This window comes from Rana temporaria, chromosome 8 (assembly GCF_905171775.1).
Source record: "Rana temporaria chromosome 8, aRanTem1.1, whole genome shotgun sequence".
Lineage (NCBI taxonomy): Eukaryota > Metazoa > Chordata > Amphibia > Anura > Ranidae > Rana > Rana temporaria.
In genome coordinates this window covers 188,146,430-188,169,892 of record NC_053496.1, presented here as the reverse complement: position 1 = coordinate 188,169,892, position 23,463 = coordinate 188,146,430, and the positions used below count along the sequence as shown (strand labels likewise).

Genomic DNA, 23,463 nt, shown 5'->3' with positions numbered 1-23,463 from the left:
ATACATGAGTTACCATGACCAGTGCAGGACATTTACCCCCTCCCCCCCATGCTGCATATTAAAAAAATCACAGAGTCATCACATTCAGTTAATAATCTTCAGACTGCATGCATGCAGTCTGAAGATTAACAGTGATGACTTTCTGTGATTTTTTTAATATGCAGCATGGAGGGGGGGAGGGGGTAAATGTCCTGCACAGTGCAGGGTGCTGTGTAATGTAAAGGGGTCCAGTGATGCAGGGTGCTGTGTAATGTAAAGAGTCCAGTGATGCAGGGTGCTGTGTAATGTAAAGGGGTCCAGAGGTGCAAGGTGCTGTGTAATGTAAAGGGTCCAGTGATGCAGGGTGCTGTGTAATGTAAAGGGTCCAGTGATGCAGGGTGCTGTGTAATGTAAAGGGGGACAGTGATGCAGGGTGCTGTGTAATGTAAAGGGTCCAGAGGTGCAGGGTGCTGTGTAATGTAAAGGGGTCCAGTGATGCAGGGTGCTGTGTAATGTAAGGGGTGCAGTGATGCAGGGTGCTGTGTAATGTAAGGGGTGCAGTGATGCAGGGTGCTGTGTAATGTAAGGGGTGCAGTGATGCAGGGTGCTGTGTAATGTAAAGGGGTCCAGTGATGCAGGGTGCTGTGTAATGTAAAGGGGTCCAGTGATGCAGGAGGGGGGACACGTTTAATCCCCGCTAGCGGTCGAAGAAAGGGTTAAATGCGACTGTATCGCTGCTGTCGAAGCGCCCCCCCCCTGAAAAAATTTCAGCGGACGCCCATGCCTGTGGGAGTTTGGCACCAGGACAAGGTCAGGGGAGTTTGGCTTTTTTCTCAACGCCAGTGGCTACTGATCAAGGATTCATGCACTGTCCTGTCACCATTTGAGGAGGCCACGAGGATGGTGAGCATTGACAATGCATGCATCAGTGATACTGTCCCTCTTGTCTTCCTGTTGGAGCACACGCTTTATGGAATAATGGACAAGACACTTGAGGCAGAACAGCAGGAGGAAGAGGAGGACTTCCTTGCCTCTCAAGGCCCCCTTTATCCAGATAGTATTCTTGAGGATGGACCACTGGCCAGAGCTTGCACAATATGCAATTGAGCTACTGGCCTGTCCTGCATTCAGCGTTCTTTCTGAATGCACATTCAGTGCTGCTGGAAGGTTTGTAACCGATCACAGAGTGTGCCTGTCCACAGACTCTGTTGATTGGCTCACATTCATAAAAATGAATCAGTCTTGGATCACCAGCTACCAAGCACCTGATGCTGATGTAACAATATATTTTTCTATGGATGTGGGATCCCTTGAAGACTGCCTATGCTGAGTGACTATCCTATTCCTCCTAAATCTCAATGATGGTAGCTTCTAAGAATATTTTTGGTTCAGGGCACCACCACCCAATTTTTACGCCGGGACCTAATGCCGCGTACACACCATCACTTTATTTTAATGGAAAAAAAAAAGACATTTTCTGTGAAGTAAAAAACGATGTTTTTGAAACTTCATTTCCAAAAACGACGTTGCCTAGGGGACCGCCTTTTAAGTGGTGGGGGTAACGTGTTTCGTCCTGGAAGACGACTTGAGAAAACAGACCTCTTGCAAGAGTTTCCACCACAAAATGTACTCAGCCAATGAGGGAATGAGAATGGGAATGACTCCATTTTTATTTTTCTCCGGCTATTAATGGCCGACACGGTACAACACTTCATCCATGTCATTGGTGATCTCTGATCTCCGTATGAAGTGTTTCTTACATGATGAAGATCAGCCATGGAGTATATCTGAGGTGTATATCAGGGTGTGCTTCTTCCCCACATGTCCAGCAACATTCATATACAAGACATTTCCCGCACTCACTAATACACCTCAAGGGTTGTGTGGGACCCCTGATGTACAGGAAGACAGGACTTCAGTGAGGAACATTTCCTTCACTCGGGACAGGAAAGTGGATTCTCCCTCGTGTGAGATCTCTGATGTCTGGAAAGATGGGACTTCTGGAAAAAATATTTCCCGCACTCAGGGCAGGAATACGGCTTCTCTCCTGTGTGTGATCTCTGATGTGTGGAAAGAGTGGACTTATCTGCAAAACATTTCCCGCACTCAGGACAGGAATACGGCTTCTCACCCGTGTGCAATCTCTGATGTCTGTACAAACTGGACTTCTGTGAAAAACATTTCCCGCACTCAGGACAGGAATGCGGCTTCTCCCCCGTGTGAGATCTCTGATGTGTGGAAAGACTGGACTTATCTGCAAAACATTTCCCGCACTCAGGACAGGAATACGGCATCTCACCCGTGTGCAATCTCTGATGTTTGTAAAAATTGGACTTTTGTGAAAAACATTTCCCACACTCAGAACAGGAAAAAGGCAACTCCCCCGTGTGCAATCTCTGATGTCTGTAAAAATAGGACTCATCTGCAAAACATTTTCCGCACTCAGGACAAGAATACAACTTCTCCCCTGTGTGAATTCTCTGATGAATAAATAGATAGGACTTCCGTGAAAAAACTTTCCCGCACTCAGGACAGGAATACAACTTCTCCCCTGTGTGCGATCTCTGATGTCTGTACAAACTGGACTTCTGTGAAAAACATTTCCCGCACTCAGGACAGGAATACGGTTTCTCCCCCGTGTGTGATTTCTGATGTGTGGAAAGCTTGGACTTCTCTGAAAAACATTTCCCGCACTCAGAACAGCAAAAAGGCTTCTCCCCCGTGTGTGATTTCTGATGTGTGGAAAGACTGGACTTCACTGAAAAACATTTCCCGCATTTAGAACATGAATACGGCTTCTCCCCCGTGTGAGATCTTTTATGCTCATTAAGACGGGATTTAGAATGGAAACATTTCCCACACTCAGCACATGAAAAGTTCTTATCTCTTGGAAGGACGGCACCGTCCCGCACAGTCTGAGGTTCCTCAGGATAAGAAGAATACGGTGGTCCGGCACCGTCCCGCACAGTCTGAGGTTCCTCAGGATAAGAGGAATACGATGGTCCGGCACCGTCCCGCACAGTCTGAGGTTCCTCAGGATAAGAGGAATACGATGGTCTGGCACCGTCCCGCACAGTCTGAGGTTTCTCAGTATAAGAGGAATACGATGGTCCGGCACCGTCCCGCACAGTCTGAGGTTCCTCGGGATAAGAGGAATACGATGGTCCGGCACCATCCCGCACAGTCTGAGGTTCCTCAGGATAAGAGGAATATGATGGTCCGGCACCAGCCCTCACAGTCCGAGGTTCCTCAGGATAAGAGGAATACAATGGTCCGGCACCGTCCTGCACAGTTTGAGGTTCCTCAGGATAAGAGGAATACGATGGTCCGGCACCGTCCTGCACAGCCTGAGGTTCCTCAGGATAAGAGGAATACGATGGTCCGGCACCGTCCCGCACAGTCTGAGGTTCCTCAGGATAAGAGGAATACGATGGTCCATCTACACTGTGTGGTGTCGGATGGACATTTGAGGTAGTCGGGTTTTCTCCTGGACTATACTGTGTGATGTCCTCATCTTCTACTTTACAGTCTGGAGACAAAGTGAGACAATCCTCTGAGGTTTTCCTCATCTCCCATCCATCTACTAAAATAGAGATACAAAGATTATTACTAGACATGAGCTGATTGGTTTCCCTAAACCAGGACTCCGCCCACATCAGGCAGCTTTGTCTCTGAGGATCTTACAATTCCCCCCTCAAGGTAACTAGTAAATGGGTCCTCTGATCTCCTACCAAATCATTTCTTTATTCATGGACCTTAGTCAGAGAGTGAGGAAACAACGAGAACTGTCTTTTATAGGAGTGACAGTGATGAGGGGATTATAGGACGAGGGTCAGGAGTATGTAATGTACAGCATAGAGTATATAGTGCAGGGGTCAGGAGTATGTAATGTACAACATAGAGAATATAGTGCAGGGGTCAGGAGTATGGAATGTACAATATAGAGTATATAGTGCAGGGTCAGGGGTATGTAATGTACAACATAGAGCATATAGTGCAGGGGTCAGGAGTATGTAATGTATAACATCTATGTACTATATACTCTATGTTGTACATTACATCAGGGGTCAAAATTTCTGAGCTACTAGCCATGCCTCAAGTGCTACTCGCCAACCCCTACCTTGCCCCACCCCTAAACATGCCCTCATAAATTATCTCATGAAATAGCACTTAAATGTTTCATGCAGAATTAAGTTACAAAAAAATATTAACAACAATTTTATCAGTGATCATCAATGCAGCGTGACCTGTGTCCACCATTGCAGCCTTACTGTGCCCATCATGCATTCTCACCTGGGCAGAGGAAGAGAGAGGGCGGCCGGATCATGACTGGAGGAAGAAGAGAGTCGCGGGACAACAGAGTGGGAAAGCACGCCGGAACAGCTTACATTACAATTGCCTCCGCTCACCATCATACACAGCTCCGCCTCCTCCTGCCCCTGCTCCTGTGATAGACAGAACACATCCCAGCATTGGACCGGCATTCTGTCTATTACAGGCGTGGGGTCAGGAGGAGGCGGGGCTGTGTATGACGGCAAGCAGAGCGGAGGCAATTGTAATGTAAGCTGTAACATTGTGCTTTCCCTCTCTGGCTTCCTCCATTCCCAGGTACCTAGGTCAAGCATCGTCTATACCAATAATATACATTTTGCTGCCAGCTGAACCCCAGAATCTCCATAAATCCAGTCTAGAGACATAAATTGTGTCTGCAGCACAGAGAAGGAAGATTATCCGAGAGAAATACAGGAATACAGGACGGGGAACACAGCTCAGGAAAGTGACCAGGGGATTACAGGCTGATATCACCCAGTCCCCGCCCTACTCTGGACCAATCAGTGAGCAGTATGGGTGGAGGAATGGATTTAGTTTCGAGGACCATAAGATTACCGTCATCAGTATAAAAATAATTCTATTTTTTCCCTTTAAGAATGAATTTGAACAATAAATAAAACCATTTCCACGCTTGTGTCATTTTTGGGGGAGGAATGATGACAAATGTGTCCGTATGGTCCTCAAGGGAGACAAGGTTGCAAGGCGGACGTCCATGATAGGCGGAAAGCTGACCATAGGCTCTTCTGGGAAACTGACTGTTCCGCCCATCACGGAACACCACGAGGAGGAGGTGCGCCTTTTGAAAAATGGACGCCCGCAGTCTGACTCACTTCTGGAATGAAGATTGGTAAATTGAGGTGAGGCAATGGCACAGTTTGGCAATGGCACCGTTTGGCAATGGCACAGTGAGGCAATGGCACAGTGAGGGGGAGGGGAGGGGGTTGTCTTATACGGCGAGTATATCCCAAAACCAACATTTTAGCTGGAAAATTATGGGGTCGTCTTATACGCCCAGTCGCCTTATACCCAGGCATATTTGGTATTTCTTCTGTCCACACGAACTGTGCCACAAAGGTAGATCTTATTCTGCAACATCTCGTATTGCAGGAGTGGAGAATTAAAAAAATTGTCGATGAAAACCTGACAGCATAGCTGTTCTAGTTGTTTTGTCAGCAATGACACTCTCTCCAAGACCAGGTTCTGTGTCGGTTTTTCGTCCAGTATAGATGTCAAACTGATAAAGGTAGCCTGACATAGCGTCACATCTGCACCATAGCTTGAATCCCCAGTTTTTTTCCTGTTTATTAACATGTCCTCATTATTTGCAAAGTGCAAAGCAGAGCGAATTGCTTCAAATCGAGCACGACTCATTGTATTTGCTATACATGGTAGACCAATAGTCTCTGATGGACGGCAGAACATGATACCCCATAACAAGACATATTCCAAAAAAAGGCTCGAAGCTCATCTGCATTTGTCTGGAATGGAATGCCCTTCGGTTTCATATAAAGCTCACTTTGCTCCACAACGAGTGAGACTAAAGTGCTGAAATCAGATGCTTGTTCAAAGACTTCAACAGCTTCAATATCCACAGAGTCATCTAATTTCAAGTTCACTTGTCATATTCAGTAGGGTTTCTTTAGTTGCTCCCCTTTTCCACCTAAAGTCAAAACCAGTGATCACTGACTGAGTTTTTGAACTAGATTGCGACTTTTTCAGCAGAGGCATTTGCTCTCCTTCTTCGGAGTTCACTGCTGAAGTCTGGAGTGTACATTTACGTTTCGGTAAGCCATATAACATCAGAGGTTTGACAGGTAGAGCTGTACAAGCTAGGTTTGTGCTAGAGCTGAGTTCAGTTGATGATGAAGGATCGGGATGCTCTATGATCACTTCCTGAGTAACACTGTCAACAGTTTCAAGCAAGAAACTCTGATCTTCGTCATCGAGAGTGAGGTCCTCTTCATCACTGTGGTCGGCAAACAACAGCCGTTGCATATCCTCTTTACGTATCGCAAACAAGCGTTTACGCCGCCGTGCCATTGTGTTTAAGGCCTTGCTAAGAACAGATGAGTGAGTGAATAACTTGTATAGCGCTACAAATGCGAACTGAATCACCTCAAGGTGCTTGGTATCCATTTCCTTCTATTTATCCTTCTGAATAGGTGGGTCTTGATTTTTTTCCTGAAGGCCTGGTGATTCACTTCCGTTCGGATATTAGTTGGTAACGCGTTCCACCATCCAGGTCTTTGGACTGCAAATCTTGGTTCTCCTTTGGTCTTGTAGCGGGCCTTGGGGATTTGTAGTAGATTTTGGTTAGTTGATCGAAGAACGCGATTGGGGTTGTGGTGTTTTATCACATAAATATTGGGGGGCGATTCCTTGTACACATTTGTGCGTCAGGCAGAGGGCCTTGAATGTGACTCGGTCCTTTACGGCCAGTCAGTGGAGGGACCTCAGGGAGGGAGTGATTGATTCCCAGGGTTTTTTCCCCATTACCAGTCGTGCCGCCTTGTTCTGGACGACTTGTAGACAGGCAATCTGGTATTTTGGAAGACCGAGGTAAAGGGAGTTTGCATAGGCGAGCCTGGAGTTGATTATTGTTCTTCTTCCGGGATGAAGGGAACGAGTCTTCGTGGCAGACGCAGGATATGGTGAGAACCGCTGACTACTGACCCAATTTGTGCATCCATTGTCATGTCGGAGTCAAAAATGACTCCGAGGCTTTTGACTTTGATGCTTGGGGTGATGGTCTGTCCCAATATGGGCGGGGGGGGTCCATGTCATTCTAGCAAGTCTCTTTTTGTTTGAGTGGAGCAGAAGGAGTTCTGTTTTTGATTCATTGAGTTTAAAGTGACTCTCCGTCATCCAGATGAACAATAGCGAGTAAAATGGGTTACGACAGTTTGTGACTCTGCCACCTCATGTAGCTGAAGTGAATGCTTTCCTTTACCTGATGTACTGCTGTAATTAGATAATAATACTTGTGCAATGGAAATGTCGCCTGTACAGCACACTTCAATCATACAGCAATCATGGGACCGCACTGTCCAACATACATACCTTTCTCACCGATGGCTGACTGACTTCAGTTATACAGAATTTCTCTGTGCTCCATCTCCCCCCTCCCTTCTTCACGAATGGTTACAGAAGGGAGTGTAGCACATTATATTGTCCCACTTATTCTGTACAAATTATCTTTTACTTTCTAAACACTGCTATTGCTTAGCTGTATGCCTGTGTAAATCGAGTGTCATGCCGAATGACAGTTTTATCAGTTGCTGTTGAGTTCCAAGAGGTAAAACTGTACAGTAACTGGAAAACTGCTTTTTATCGACGGTCCCTAAAGTTCCACAGAGCTCAGAAAAAGCACAGGCTGAATGACTTCTATACCTGTCCAAAGTTATTCGATTAACAACTCTGCATAGTGGCAGGGTTTCTTTAAGGTATGGTCCATTGAGGACCATAGGGACATATGTGTCCCAGAGCAAAAAATGGTTCAAATGATAAAATCTCTCAAAAAAAACATTTGTTGTTGTCAAACACAAGTCTATCAACAAATATCAGATGATCCAATAACATCGGACTATTTAGGTCACTTTTTATGGAACGCCAAAAGAAGCAATTGTTCGTACACTTCAGTTGCAGTAACTAAGCCATTCCATGAAATAACTGGCAAAAAACTAGATCCATTTGTTGATAAGAACTAATATTTTGACTCAAACCAACAAAAAAAAAAGTATTTTAAGTTCTTAATTAGATGATACAGGCAATTAAATACATGGGACAAATACGTCTCTTGGTCCTGAAAGGGTGACCCACCTGTGCTGATCTCTGTAGGAGTGTCCTCCTCTATAAATGTCCCCGTTATTCCATCCTCCTCCATAGACTGCTGATCATCCCTCACATACGTCTCTTCTTCTTCTGATTTCACCTCAAATTCTATATCGATTGGATCTCCACTCTAAACCAAGAGAATGAGAGAGAAAATCATCTGTAAGATATAAACTTACATACAAAATCCACACATCATCTCCACCAGTCCATGTTCTAGATCAGGGATCCTCAAACGATGGCCGTCCAGCTGTTGCGGAACTACACATCCCATGAGGCATTGTAAAACTCTGACATTCACAGACATGACTGGGCATAATGGGAATTGTAGTTCCTGAACAACTGGAGGGACGTAGATTGAAGACCCATGTTCTAGACGCTCCGTCCCACCAACCTTGTAACAGTGGGGGATGGTGTGACCTTCCTGTGTGGAATCCTGGGAATACAGAGGACGGGGACATCTCTTTGGGGGGTTCCTAGTATTAGGTGGCTCCATCATATCCTTGTGTCCTTCTGAAAACTCCTCCATCACTCCATACTCCTCATCCTCCTCTTTATACTCTTCTTTAACAACAATATTATCATCCCGGAGGTTTCCACTCTGAATATATAATAAAACATTCATTATAATAAACATGTTTGTGTATAAATCATAACCACCAATAATTGTTCCTCATCTACCTGATGATGGTGGGGGATGGTGTGTTCTTCCTCCATCACCCCATCCTCATCATCCTCCTCCTTTATCTCTTCTTTAACCTCAACTTTAGGATCTCTCAGGTTTCCACTCTGAATATAGAATAAAAATGACATCAATGGTAACAATGCAGATAATGTACAGATCCTAATGATACTATCAGTGATTGTTCCTCATCTACCTGATGATGGTGGGGGATGGTGTGACCTTCCTGTGTGGAATCCCGGGAATACAGAGGACGGGGACATCTCTCTGGTGGGTTCCCATTACTGGATCCATCTGTAGGAAACACACACACTGACTGAATACATTGTTTCTATGTGTTTATCAGATGATGGGGGATCTAGGTGGAGCCTCCGTACTGCTCTCTCCTTTACAATAAAGTCTCCTCTTACCCGGTGATGTGAGGGGCGGCTGATTGTCCATCATGACGTCCTTGTAGAGATCCTTGTGTCCTTCTAAATACTCCTACATAGGGAAATAGACAGTGACATCACATGATACTTACAAAGATAAAGTCATCATCCAGACACATCCCTTGTGTTGAACCTTCACAGACATCAGGAATAGTTATTTCCTCCTCCATAAAGATTATAAAATCAAACACGCGTATCATAAGTCCACCTCTAACTAAAACCCCCAACCCGTATTATCGTATAATCTGTTAGTATAAACTGAAATGAAGAGAATGTTCCGGCCCCTCAAGTGAGGAAATATTCTGCCCCTGAAGGGGTTAATCTAGGTCTCCACACTATATATGTGTGTATTATCATCTGCTGGAGATAAAAGACGTCACAGTGACTATGGAGGAAGAGGACGGACATGACGGGGGTTACTGGGTGTAAATAGAAGATAAGATCTTATTACCTCCTCTGCTGCCGATTCCAAAGATGTCTCCTCACTACTTCCTCCCGACTCACCTCTCACCCGGAACTTCCCGTCTGTCCCTGACATCATTTCCTGTCTTCCATAGAGACTTCTTCCCTCAATGGTAGAGGTGAGATCATCATCTTGTGGAGATCAGAGGAACTGCAGCCCAAAGAAACGCCTCGTAGTGTGAACACGGTCTTGTGCTGTGTGTATATGTAATGTACAGAGGCGACTCTCTAATTAGGCAAGTTAGGTGGTCACATACAGGGGCCTTGCAGCCACGTAATTGGCCTACCATGTGTGTGGGAGAAAATGTCCCCTGGTTGGGCCGGACTGGCTGTAGGAAGTTCCGGGGCCAAATGTCCTAACAAGAACTGCCTTCCCCCGAGCTCCCTTTTCACTCACTGCCCCGCCCACCACACACTCTGCCAATCAGATGTTACATCACAACAGAGCTCTGCAGCCTTTTATCTAATGAGGGCGCTGCTGACATCTCCCTTCTCACCCACCGCATGTGCCTGGCACTCTGTACTGTGTATGCAGCGAGTGCTCAGAGGAGCATGAAGATGCCGGGAGGAGACCAGAGATGACAGGGGTGGTGTGCCTAGGACTGGACACAGGTGCATGTCCGCACAGCCTCTGACCATCTCCTGTATCATGTCTGCACAGCCTCTGACCATCTCCTGTATCATGTCTGCACAGCCTCTGACCATCTTCTGTATCATGTCTGCACAGTCTCTGACCATCTCCTGTATCATGTCCTCAGTCTCTGACCATCTCCTGTATCATGTCCTCAGTCTCTGACCATCTCCTGTATCATGTCCTCAGTCTCTGACCATCTCCTGTATCATGTCCTCAGTCTCTGACCATCTTCTGTATCATGTCTGCACAGTCTCTGACCATCTCCTGTATCATGTCTGCACAGCCTCTGACCATCTTCTGTATCATGTCTGCACAGTCTCTGGCCATCTCCTGTATCATGTCTGCACAGTCTCTGGCCATCTCCTGTATCATGTCTGCACAGTCTCTGATCATCTCTTGTATCATGTCTGCACAGCCTCTGACCATCTTCTGTGTCATGTCTGCACAGCCTCTGACCATCTTCTGTATCATGTCTGCAGTCTCTGAAGTCCATCTGAATGACCCCTGTACGGTGCACCTGAGAGGAGGCCAGATGGAGGGGGATCAGTGATGTAAGGGTGGAGTGAATACAGTAAGGAAAGGGAGCACTGCTATAAATGTTCCCCCTTATATTCGTAACCCCCCCATACTTAATGCATTAACTCTGCGGAAGGTGGTCTGTGGTCACTAGAGTCCCCCCACATCATAGTTCCCTTTGGAACTCTGTGGACCCTGATATAAAGGGGATCTCTAATGTAAAGGGGAATGCTGCGCACTCTGATATACGGTGATCTCTGGTCACCAGAGCCCCCTCTTACATCAGAGTTCCCCTTTACAAGAAAGTCCCTTTACATCAAAGGTCCCCTTGCTCTGTAAGGGGGAATCCTGCAGACTCTGATGTAAGGGGGAACTCTGTGCTGGTTGGGTTATATTACCCTGACCTTCATGTAAATGGAGAAATATGGGTTTTGTTGCTCGTTGCAGCCGCACAAATTGTATCTATATTTGTGTGTGTGTAATATATATATATATATATATATATATATATATATATATATATATATATATATACACATATCGAATGTTTAATGATCTTTGATTAAAGAAGAATTGATGAGAGAAAATTCTAGAAACGGTGAATTCATAGTTCAAAGGATTTACGGCTCTTTATATATGAAATTTATACATTTTATCACTTGAATTATTTTTCCTATTATGAGTGTGAGTGGGGCCTCATGTCCAAGTTTTGTCTGAGGCCTCACACAGCCTAGAGCTGCCTCTGGTGCTGTATATCCTTATAGATGGGTCATCTCCACTCCCACCAAGGGGGAGAGAAATATATTACTGCCTAGTCCAGACTTTCTCAGCCAGGGTTCCTCCAAAGGGTTCTAGGCGTTCCTTGAGCAATAGACAATTTCTGTCTCCCAGTAACAACTTACAAAAAATGATCTGTAAGGAGGGCAGTCTTCCCTCCGATGACGATGTAAGAATGTCCATCTCCACTGACCACTGATATAATGGGGTCCTTCTCTCATTGGTCACCAATGTAAGGGACCAATAAACTGACCACTTAAAATGAGCTCTGGGTTTAAACAGAATTTGACTTGTTTAGGTGGATGGCGAATGGCTAAACTAAATAGGTGTTCAGACAATTCTAACTTTTGGCTGCAGCTTCCTGCTCAGGTTGGTTGATAGGAGGTTGGTTGCCACAAGTGTCCTAACACCCAGTGATGTTCACCCACCAGGCTTATTCAGCTGTCAACTGGGGATTTGCTGGTTGGCCGGTGAATGTAAATGTTAATAAAAGTACGAAAAAAACCTGTATGGACCCCCCACCACCAAGAAATTCATACTAGACCCTTATTAGGGCATGCAGCCTGACTGGGCAGGGAAGGGTGGGGGGTGGGGAGTGAGCATGCCTCCTCCTGAACCATACTAAACCACATAGAGAATCTTGCCAAGTCCATTCCCTCCTGGTTGGAAAGTTGAACAAGTCCAATGTATGAGCTCGTATCGGGGAACATGAGGGATCTGTACAACATAAGACATCGGGAAATGTATATCTGTCTGCAGAACACAGGGGAGATATTGGAACTCTAATTCATGGTCACCTGGAAATAATGAAAAGGAGAAAGTCCATCCAAACCGTGAGATTGGTCAGAGACTAATTGGTATCATTCTGGGCATTGCCAGACTAGGTCTTGGTGACAGAGTGAAGGGTGATGCTGCTCATACTATATGTGACCCTCATCTACATCATGGACATCTTCTTCAGCTTCTTAGTAAATAGGATAGAAATCTTCACAATCCTATAGAAGAGGTTGGGGGTCCTGAGTAGTCATAGAAAGGCCCAGCACCCCAATAGTAGAGGAAGAGGTGGTCTGGTGACATGGAGAAGAAGACTCCGGTCAGTCTCTGGATCTCCATCATTGGAAACATGGTGAGACAACAAATACAGCGGGATGGTGGAGGAGATGTTGGTGTCGGTGTGGAAATGGACAGAACACGGGATGATGACACTGAAAGAACAATACGGCTTCATTCTACGATATGTCAAGGAGAGAACCGTACAGGAGAGACTTTTCTCTCTAATTAATGTCAGTAGGAGACCCGGAGAAAGCCTGTTCTGACCACTGCACTCTGTGCCCTGGGCAGTCTCTAACCATCTCTTGTATCATGTCTGCAATCTCTTACTTAAACACACTGCTAATAGTATACAAAATTTCCATTTGGTGCACCTTATCAGTGCCCAACAGTGAGGGAGAAAACGTACTTATTTACCCAATTTTTTAACAGAAATAAAGAAAAATGTTTTATTATTATTATTTATTCATTACGTTCCATTCGTTGGATTCATTATTTCGGATAATTCGTAACTTTGGATAAATTCGTATTCATTGCGTTCACTAACAGCCAAATTATAAAGGAAATTCCGATACCGATAATTTGTTAGTTATTATTTTCGGATTTTAAATTTCTAGGTTTTCGGATTTATTCAAAATAATGAATTTCGATCATAACAAATGACCTGAAAAACGAACAAAACAAAACAAGAAACAAATGAAAGGAAAACAAAGAAATGTTTGGTCAGTGCACATGTCTACAGCTTAGTAGATGATAAATTAGACAGATAACTGAGAAGCCGCAGATGTCACTCGCTAACAAGCTTTTAGATGTTTTACGAAGTTCCAAGGAATGTCTATACAAGAGGAAATCTATATGTTGTAAACGCCTAGAAGAGGCCACTTGGCATCCTGGCGTGAGTCGCTCCTTTCCCTGGTGAAATAAAAGGTTTGTTTTCCTGGAGTCCGTGTCCGGAGTCCATTCCTGGTTTCCCAGAACTCAAAGAGCCGTTTTGCTGCAACATTTATCTGGTGCATTGGCCGGGAAACCAGGTGTGACGGCTGTGACAGGTGACAACACCACCAGCAATTCTTCTCATTCCACCGACACACACAACTTTTTTTTCTCTTCAATACATTTTTTTATTATAATTTTTACTTTTAAACAGATTACAGTCATAGAATCAGGAAATAGTAAAAAGGTAGAAATGCGATTGGTCAGGAAAATGACTTGTCTGGAATGTGGAGGCGGAGTCGTACAATACAATACACAACGTGTTCCATTATTATAACAAAGTATTGTAGAAAAGATCACACCATAGAAAATGGGGGAAAAGGAGAAAATAAACCCGGATATTAAGGGGAATTTGTGTACGAGGAACACCTTAACAATCACCACCATTTTATTCTCCAGGGCCTCTGCTATCAGATAATATATGTTTGGGGGTTTTATCTAATCTTCAGACCTAAAATAATACAAAAACATCTGACAGTGAAAGGGTTAATGTGAGCTAGATGGGATCACTCTGCTGTGCTCACACATTAGAGCTCCCCCTAGCTGCAGCCTGGTAATAACATTGCTAGGAGGTCTATTCATTTATCTGCTCCATACTTCCCATCTTTATATAAACGTCTCCTGACATTTAGGGGTCTATTCATAAAATATGTGCATAGCAATTCCCCCGGGGAAAGTCCATGTACATTCCTTCTGTGTGAATGGGGGAAAGATGAATGTTATTAGGATATTTGCTGTGCTGGTCGAACGGTTTCCATTCATTTACAATGGAAATGATTGCATTTGGCCACTAGATGGAGATAATTTCTATGCTACTTAGCGCCATCTAATGGCCAAATGTGGTATTTTCTGTTTTACGTCAATGGTCGGTATTAATACCACAGTGACAGATTTTTGCCACTAGATGGAGCCGATGATCCAATATTTGTCATGATTGGAGGAACGCGTGTCACATTCATTCTACAATTTGTTTTATAATAGATCCCTAAATGTCTGTGAAATCTTCCACCACAAAATGTACTCAGCCAATGAGAGGTGATGACTCTTATTTTAAAAAGCCTAGGAGGACCCGCGTTTCATCCTTGAAGACAACTTGAGAAAACAGACCTCTTGTAAGAGTTTCCACCACATGTCCAGCAACATTCATATACAAGACATTTCCCGCACTCACTAATACACCTCAAGGGTTGTGTGGGACCCCTGATGTACAGGAAGACAGGACTTCCGGAGGAACAATTCCCTCACTCAGGACAGGAATACGGCTTCTCCCTCATGTGCAATCTCTGATGTGATGAAAGACTGGACTTCACTGAAAAACATTTCCCACACTCAGGACAGGAATGTGGCTTCTCCCCTGTGTGAGATCTCCGATGTTTGTAAATAGCGGACCTATCTGAAAAACATTTCCCACACTCTGGACAGGGATACGGCTTTTCCCCTGTGTGAGATCTCCGATGTCTAGCAAGCTGGGACTTTTCTGAAAAACATTTCCTGCACTCAGGACAGGAATGCGGCTTCTCCCCTGTGTGAGATCTCCGATGTCTGGCAAGCTGGGACTTATCTGAAAAACATTTCCCGCACTCAGAGCAGGAAAACGGCTTCTCCCCCGTGTGTATTCTCTGATGTGTGGAAAGACTGGACTTCTCTGAAAAACACTTCCCACACTCAGAACAGGAAAACGGCTTCTCCCCCGTGTGCATTCTCTGATGTGTGGAAAGACTGGACTTCTCTAAAAAACATTTCCCGCACTCAGGACAGGAATACGGCTTCTCCCCCGTGTGTGATCTCTGATGTGTGGAAAGCCTGGACTTCATTGAAAAACATTCCCCGCACACAGAACAGGAAAAAGGTTTCTCCCCTGTGTGTGATCTCTGATGTGTGGAAAGCCTGGACTTATATGCAAAACATTTCCCACACTCAGAACAGGAAAAAGGCAACTCCCCCATGTGAGATCTCTGATGTCTGGAAAGAGTGGACTCATCAGAAAAACATTTCCCACACTTAGGACAGGAATGTGGCTTCTCCCCCATGTGAGATTTCTTATGTGTGGAAAGATGGGTCTTTTGTGAAAAACATTTCCCGCACTCAGGGCAGGAATACATCTTTTCCCCCGTGTGAGATCTCTGATGTATCACAAGAACGGACTTCTCTGAAAAACATTTCCCGCACTCAGGGCAGGAATACGGCTTCTCACCTGTGTGCAATCTCTGATGTACAAAAAGAGTGGACTTCTGTGAAAAACATTTCCTGCACTCGGGACAGGAATACGGCTTCTCCCCCGTGTGAGATCTCCAATGTCTGTGAAAACTGGACTTCCTTGAAAAACACTTCCCGCACTCAGGACAGGGAAACCTTTCATTTGTTGGAAGGACAGCACCGTCCCGCACAGTCTGAGGTTCCTCAGGATAAGAGGAATACGATGGTCCGGCACCGTCCCGCACAGTCTGAGGTTCCTCGGGATAAGAGGAATACGATGGTCCGGCACCGTCCCGCACAGTTTGAGGTTCCTCAGGATAAGAGGAATACGATGGTCCATCTACACTGTGTGGTGCGGAATGGACATTTGAGGTAGTCGGGTTTTCTCCTGGACTATACTGTGTGATGTCCTCATCTTCTACTTTACAGTCTGGAGACAAAGTGAGACAATCGTCTGAGGTTTTTCTCATCTCCCGTCCATCTACTAAAATAGAAATACAAAGATTATTACTAGACATGAGCTGATTGGTTCCCCTAAACCAGGACTCCGCCCACATCAGGCTGCTTTGTCTCTGAGGATCTTACAATTCCCCCCTCAAGGTAACTAGTAAATGGGTCCTCTGATCTCCTACCAGATCATTTCTTTATTCATGGACCTTAGTCAGAGAGTGAGGAAACAACGAGAACTGTCTTTTATAGGAGTGACAGTGATGAGGGGATTATAGGATGAGGGTCAGGAGTATGTAATGTACAACATAGAGAATATAGTGCAGGGGTCAGGAGTATGTAATGTACAACATAGAGTATATAGTGCAGGGGTCAGGAGTATGTAATGTACAATATAGAGTATATACTGCAGGGATCAGGGTTATGTAATGTACAACATTGTCAGGAACAGTGAAACAGATGGAGACAGAAATGCAGTAAAAAATCACACCTTTAAATAAAATAGTAAAAAATGGTACAGCTGGTAAACGTAGTCAAAACATGGCCAGGGTTCTGTAGTCAAACTGAATAGTCAGAACAAGCCAGGAAATCAGGGAGCCAGAGATCAGTGTAGTCAGAGGCAGCAGACAGGATCAAGAACGAGAAGGGACGTCAGCCAGGCAAGTCTTTAACAGGAAAACAGCAGAGAGTCTCTAGATATATTGACCAAGGCGAAGGCATAGAAGATCTGATCCAGGCAGTGTAAATAGCAAGCAGAGATAGCAGACTAGCAGGAAATGAAGATCAGGTGAGTCACTGTGGAATGAAGAGTCTTTGGCAATTAACCGACAGCTGAGCACAGAGCTCTGAGAAGGATGGGCTGAGCCCAGCCCTGACAGTACCCCTTCCTCAATGACCCCTCCCTCTCAGGGGACCACCAGGTTTGAGGGGAAACCATCTATGGAAAGCACAGAGGAGGCCAGGAGCATGTACGTCCAAAGATGAGACCCAAGTGTGTTCCTCTGGACCGTACCCTTTACTATGAACCAGGTTCTGTATGCGCCCACGGAACCTATGGCAATCAGTGATAGATTGTATATCATACTCCTCATGGTTCTCAACCTGAACTGGGTAAGGATGTGGTACCGAGGTGGTGAAGTGGTTGCATACCAAAGATTTTAATAAGGAGACATGAAATACATTAGAAATACGCATATGAGAAGGAAAGTCTAAAGCGGAAGCCTCTGAATACGGAATGGCCCGATAAACCGTGGTGCCAATTTTATTGAGGGAACATGGAGTCGGAAGTTGTGAGATGACAGCCAGACCCTGTCCCCAACTTGGTAGGGAGGCACATGTAGGCGTCCGCGGTCAGTATGGAGTCTGTACCTACCATTGGCACGTTGCAAAGACTCTTGGACCTGTACCCAATTGGAACGAAGACCATGGAGATGCTCCTCCAGCGCAGGAATGCTCTGAGGAACAAATGAGTCAGGCAACATGGATGGTTATAAACCATAATTCGCCATGAATGGAGACAAAGGGAAAGCGGTATTGATGGCACTATTGTGAGAAAACTTTGCCCAAGATAAGAGGTCCGGCGTAAAGATAAAGCTGCTCCTTAGGTGGCGCAGCCCAAGCAAGGTATGGACGTCGGAACAAGCCTATCTTTTTACGTCGTTTGCGTAAGTCGTACGCGAATAGGGCTGTGCGTAAGTTACGTCACGTCGTAGGCAGTGTTCGACGTATCTTAGGCATTCTATCCGACACATCCACCGTTCGTAAAAAAACGTCAATCACGTCGGGTCACCAGTCATTAACATAAAACACGCCCCCCTGTTCCACATTTGAATTAGGCGTGCTTAGGCCGGCCCATTTACGCTACGCCGCCGTAACTTAGGAGGCAAGTGCTTTGTGAATACAGCACTTGCCTCTCTTACTTACGGCGGCGTAACGTAAAGACGATACGCTACGCCGGGTCAAAATTAAGCCGCCCTACCTGAATCTGGCCCTCTGTCCCCAATCTCGTAATTGCATTCCGCAGGAGACAATTTCTTGGAAAAGTAGCCACAATGCTGCATAGCGCTCTCAGAGGTAGGACGGCACCAACTCAAGTCTCAGATGCATCAACCTCAAGGATGAAAGGTACCGTAGAATCAGGATGTACCAACATAGGACCTGAAACAAAGGCAGCTTTGAGACTCTCAAAAGCATTAATATAATCCGGAGACCAATTCTGTGGGTGGCCGTCCTTTCTGTTCATATCAGTCAGGAGTTTGACCAGAGACCAAAAGTTACGAATAAACTTCCGATAACAATTGGCAAAGCCAAGAAAACATTGCAGTGGTTGTAAACCCAAGGGTCGGGGCCACGGTAGAACTGCCAAAAGTTTCTCTGGGTCCATCGAAAAACCAGCAGTGGAAATGACAGAACCCAGGAATTTAACCTGTTCACGATGGAATTTGCACTCCTCTAATTTACAATACAGATTGTTCTCTCTCAGCCACTGAAGCACGCGGCAGACGTCTCTGTGGTGGCTCTCTAGGCAATTGGAAAATATGAGGATATCGTTGAGATAAAATACCAACAAATCTCGGAGGACATTGTTGATAAATTCATGAAAAACTGCCAGAGACTTGCAAAGACCAAAGTGCATTACGAAGTATTCATAATGGCCTGTTTTGGTATTAAATGCAGTTTTCCAATCGTCGCCCTCCTTGATCCTCACGAGATTGTATGACCCACTCAAATCAAACTTTGTGAAAACCGTTGCTCCCTTGGGGCGGTCAAATAACTTCGTAATCAATAGAATCAGATCAGCATTCTTAATCGTGACTCGATTGAGACCCCTATAATTAATACAAGGTCTATGTTCACCGCTTTTCTTTTTCACAAAGAAGAGACCAGCATTAGCAGGAGACAAGGATTTACGGATGAATCCTCGAAAAAGTACGTCGCCAACATGCACCTTAGAGGCTTTTATTCTCTGAGACAAACAAAGGGTAAACCCGGCCACGAGGAGGCATGGCACCAGGTGGAAGGTCAATTGCACAATCATACGACCGGTGTGGAGGCAAAGTACCGTAGGCTTGACCCTTGTCAAAGACATCGCTAAAATCGTGGTACTCCTCTGGCAAGGAGTAAAGTGAAGAGGTGCACAGACCTTAGCCACTTTCTGAAAACATGTATTACTGCATTGTGGCGACCAGGAAAGAACCTCAGCACAAAGCCAATCAAAAGAGGGGTTGTGCCTCTGTAACCAAGGATAACCAATAACCACTGGATAATGAGGCGAGGAAATTACTTGGAATTGGATTATCTCATGGTGAAGAGCCCCTATGGCCATGGTCAACAGAACAGTCCCATGAGTCACATGGGCAGGCTGTAGAGGTCTCCCATCAATAACCTCAATGGCAAGTGGAGTGTCACGAAGCTGCAGCAGAATCGAGTGATTAGACACAAAGGCACCATCTATGAACAGGCCTGCAGCCCCAGAGTCGATTAGAGCCTGTATCTCAATGGACAACTCAAAACAAGAAAGGGTAACCGGAACCAGGGGCTTATTCTTCTGGATAATGGGGGACGTAACAATGTCACCTAAGGTCTGTCCCCTACAGGACCTCAAGTGCAGTTCCCAGATGGGTAGGACAAGACTTCAGGAAGTGACCTGCCTCGCCACAATCTCTCCCTCCTCCTAAAGGCCATCTCCTCCGCAGAGATACGTGTGAAGCCCAACAGCATGGGTTCTACGTCACTGGCAGACTCGGTACCAGGAGGTATGGGATGTGAGGGAGGAAAGGGTGGGACTATAAATCTCGAAACAAACGTACAGAAGGCTTCCGCAAACGCTCCTTGAAAGGAAGGTCTCTCATAGTCTGGAGTCAATGAGCAAATGTGATCAACTTATCCAGCTCAGTGGGAATGTCTTGGCTGCTATCTCATCTTTGATGTTATCCGAGAGACCATGAGAAAAGGCAGCCACTAGGGCCTCATTGTTCCAAGCAACTTCTGCCCCCAGAGTATGGAATTTAATGGCGTAATCGCCAACAGTTCTCATACTGTCAGAGGATTGGCATCTCTAACCGCCGAGTAGCGCTACGGGGCACAAGGGCATCCACGCGCACCAATCAGAGTCTCACTGGATCTGCTGCTATCTCCAACCCTTGACCTCTGGCTTGTACTCAGACTTTGTTACCTTCTCCTATCCCAGACCTCTGGCTTGCATCCCGGACCTGCTTACAGTCTCAGCCTTGAACTTGTTCTCAGTGCCTGAATCTTCTCTGATCCCTGACCTACAGCCTGTTCCAGTTACCTCCTATCTACTGAGCTTGCTAACCAGCACCTCCTGATCTGCTATCAACTCTCAGCCTCTTGCTGGTAGCCGGTGCCTCTTTGCGCCCTTCCCCGCTGCCTCACCTCCAGGGGGCGGAGTGCGCAGAGTCGCAAAGGTAAGCCGCTCTCGGCATCTCGGCGAGTACTCTTCTGACACATACCCTGTTTGACGGACATGAGGCTTTTGGCAGCAAAAGAGGAGCGTGTGGGAATTTCAAATACCGTCTAAAAGGAAGCCACAAACTCTGGGTAACTCAGGACAATGGGTTTTTATGTCTCCCATAGAGGGTTTGCCCACGCCAAGGCTCTCTCAGAAAGCAAAGATATCAGAGATGAGCGTAGTCAGAGGCAGCAGACAGGATCAAAATACAGAAGAGACGACAGCCAGGCAAGTCTTCAACAGGAACACAGCAGAGAGTCTCTAGATATATTGACCAAGGCGAAGGCACAGAAGATCTGATCCAGGCAGTTTAAATGGCTAGCAGAGATAGCTGACGAGCAGGAAATGAAGACCAGGTGAGTCTCTGTGCAATGCAGAGTGCTGGCAATCAACCGACAGCTGAGCACAGAGCTCTGAGAAGGAAGCGCTGAGCTCAGGCCTGACAAACATATAGTATATAGTGCAAGGGTCAGGAGTATGTAATGTACAACATAGAGTATATAGTGCAGGGGTCAGGACTCATAATATTGGTGTTCAGTAATCAGTGAGAAACAAGTTGCAGAGGTCCCACACCGCTGCCTCCCATCTCCTGAGACTGCACTCAGTGACTTTGGTCTGAGACTATACAGACATATCCCTCCACCCGGCACAGCCAGCAAATAACAGAGCAAGTAACCCGGGAGAATTGTCCTGTGAGAGGTCTTGCTAGACCCGGGCATGGGGCAGAAGACCCAAGGTACATACCCCAGGTGTCTAGGTCAGCCAACTCATATGGTGAAAATCAACATTTTGCTGCCAGCTGAACCCCAGAATCTCCATAAATCCAGTCTAGAGACATAAATTGTGTCTGCAGCACAGAGAAGGAAGATTATCCGAGAGAAACACAGGAATACAGGACGGGGAACACAGCTCAGGAAAGTGACCAGGGGATTACAGGCTGATATCACCCAGTCCCCGCCCTACTCTGGACCAATCAGTGAGCAGTATGGGTGGAGGAATGGATTTAGTGTTAATGACCCACCTGTGCTGATCTCTGTAGGAGTGTCCTCCTCTATAAATGTCCCCGTTATTCCATCCTCCTCCATAGACTGCTGATCATCCCTCACATACGTCTCTTCTTCTTCTGATTTCACCTCAACTTTTATATCGATTGGATCTCCACTCTAAACCAAGAGAATGAGAGAGAATATCATCTGTAAGATATAAACTTACATACAAAATCCACACATCATCTCCACCAGTCCATGTTCTAGATGTTCCGCCCCACCGACCTTGTAACAGTGGGGGATGGTGTGACCTTCCTGTGTGGAATCCCGGGAATCCAGAGGACGGGGACATCTCTCTGGTGGGTTCCTGGTATTAGGTGGCTCCATCATATCCTTGTGTCCTGAAAACTCCTCCATCACTCCATACTCCTCATCCTCCTCTTTATACTCTTCTTTAAAATCAATATTATCATCCCCGAGATTTCCACTCTGAATATATAATAAAACATTCATTATAATAAACATGTTTGTGTATAAATCATAACCACCAATAATTGTTCCTCATCTACCTGATGATGGTGGGGGATGGTGTGTTCTTCCTGTGTGGGATCCCGGGAATACAGAGGACGGGAACATCTCTCTGGTGGGTTCCTGTAGCTGGATGACTCCTCCATGGTGTCCTGGTACAGATCTTTGTGTTCTTCCTCCATCACCCCATCCTCATCATCCTCCTCTTTTATCTCTTCTTTAACCTCAACTTTAGGATCTCTCAGGTCTCCACTCTGAATATAGAATAAAAATGACATCAATGGTAACAATGCAGATAATGTACAGATCCTAATGATACTATCAGTGATTGTTCCTCATCTACCTGATGATGGTGGGGGATGGTGTGACCTTCCTGTGTGGAATCCCGGGAATACAGAGGACGGGGACATCTCTCTGGTGGGTTCCCATTACTGGATCCATCTGTAGGAAACACACACACTGACTGAATACATTGTTTCTATGTGTTTATCAGATGATGGGGGATCTAGGTGGAGCCTCCGTACTGCTCTCTCCTTTACAATAAAGTCTCCTCTTACCCGGTGATGTGAGGGGCGGCTGATTGTCCATCATGACGTCCTTGTAGAGATCCTTGTGTCCTTCTAAATACTCCTACATAGGGAAATAGACAGTGACATCACCTGATACTTACAAAGATAAAGTCATCACCCAGACACATCCCTTGTGTTGAACCTTCACAGACATCAGGAATAATTATTTCCTCCTCCATAAAGATTATAAAATCAAAATCATGTATCATAAGTCCACCTCTAACTAAAACCCCCAACCCGTATTATCGTATAATCCATTAGTATAAACTGAAAAGGTGAAAGCGATGAAAGAAAAACACATTTCCGAGAGGAAGAGAATGTTCCGACTAGATTTCGACCGACATGTGTTTTTCTCTGGCCGATGCCGATATTTGGAAATCGGGGCGGCCGATATGTGTTGCCGATTTTTGTGGCCGATATTTTAGGCCGAATTTTTTTTTTTTCCTTCATCTCAAAAAACCTAGGATGGAGAGGAGATAATTGTTTAGGTTGGAGAGGTGGGGTGCAGCCTATCAGTATCCATAAGTTCCACATCAGTGCCCACCAGTGCCACCTCATTAGTGCATATCACATCAGTGC

At 45.5% G+C, this 23,463-nt stretch overlaps 1 protein-coding gene across 1 annotated transcript in view; it reads right to left on the bottom strand.

Moving 5' to 3' along the window:
• Positions 1-23,463, bottom strand: part of LOC120910661 — a 148,491-nt gene that overhangs the window by 15,521 nt on the left and 109,507 nt on the right. Inside the window, 2 exon segments of the mRNA XM_040322414.1 lie at positions 1,961-2,727; positions 15,155-16,039. Of these exon segments, the coding sequence (XP_040178348.1) occupies positions 1,961-2,727; positions 15,155-16,039 (1,652 nt within the window).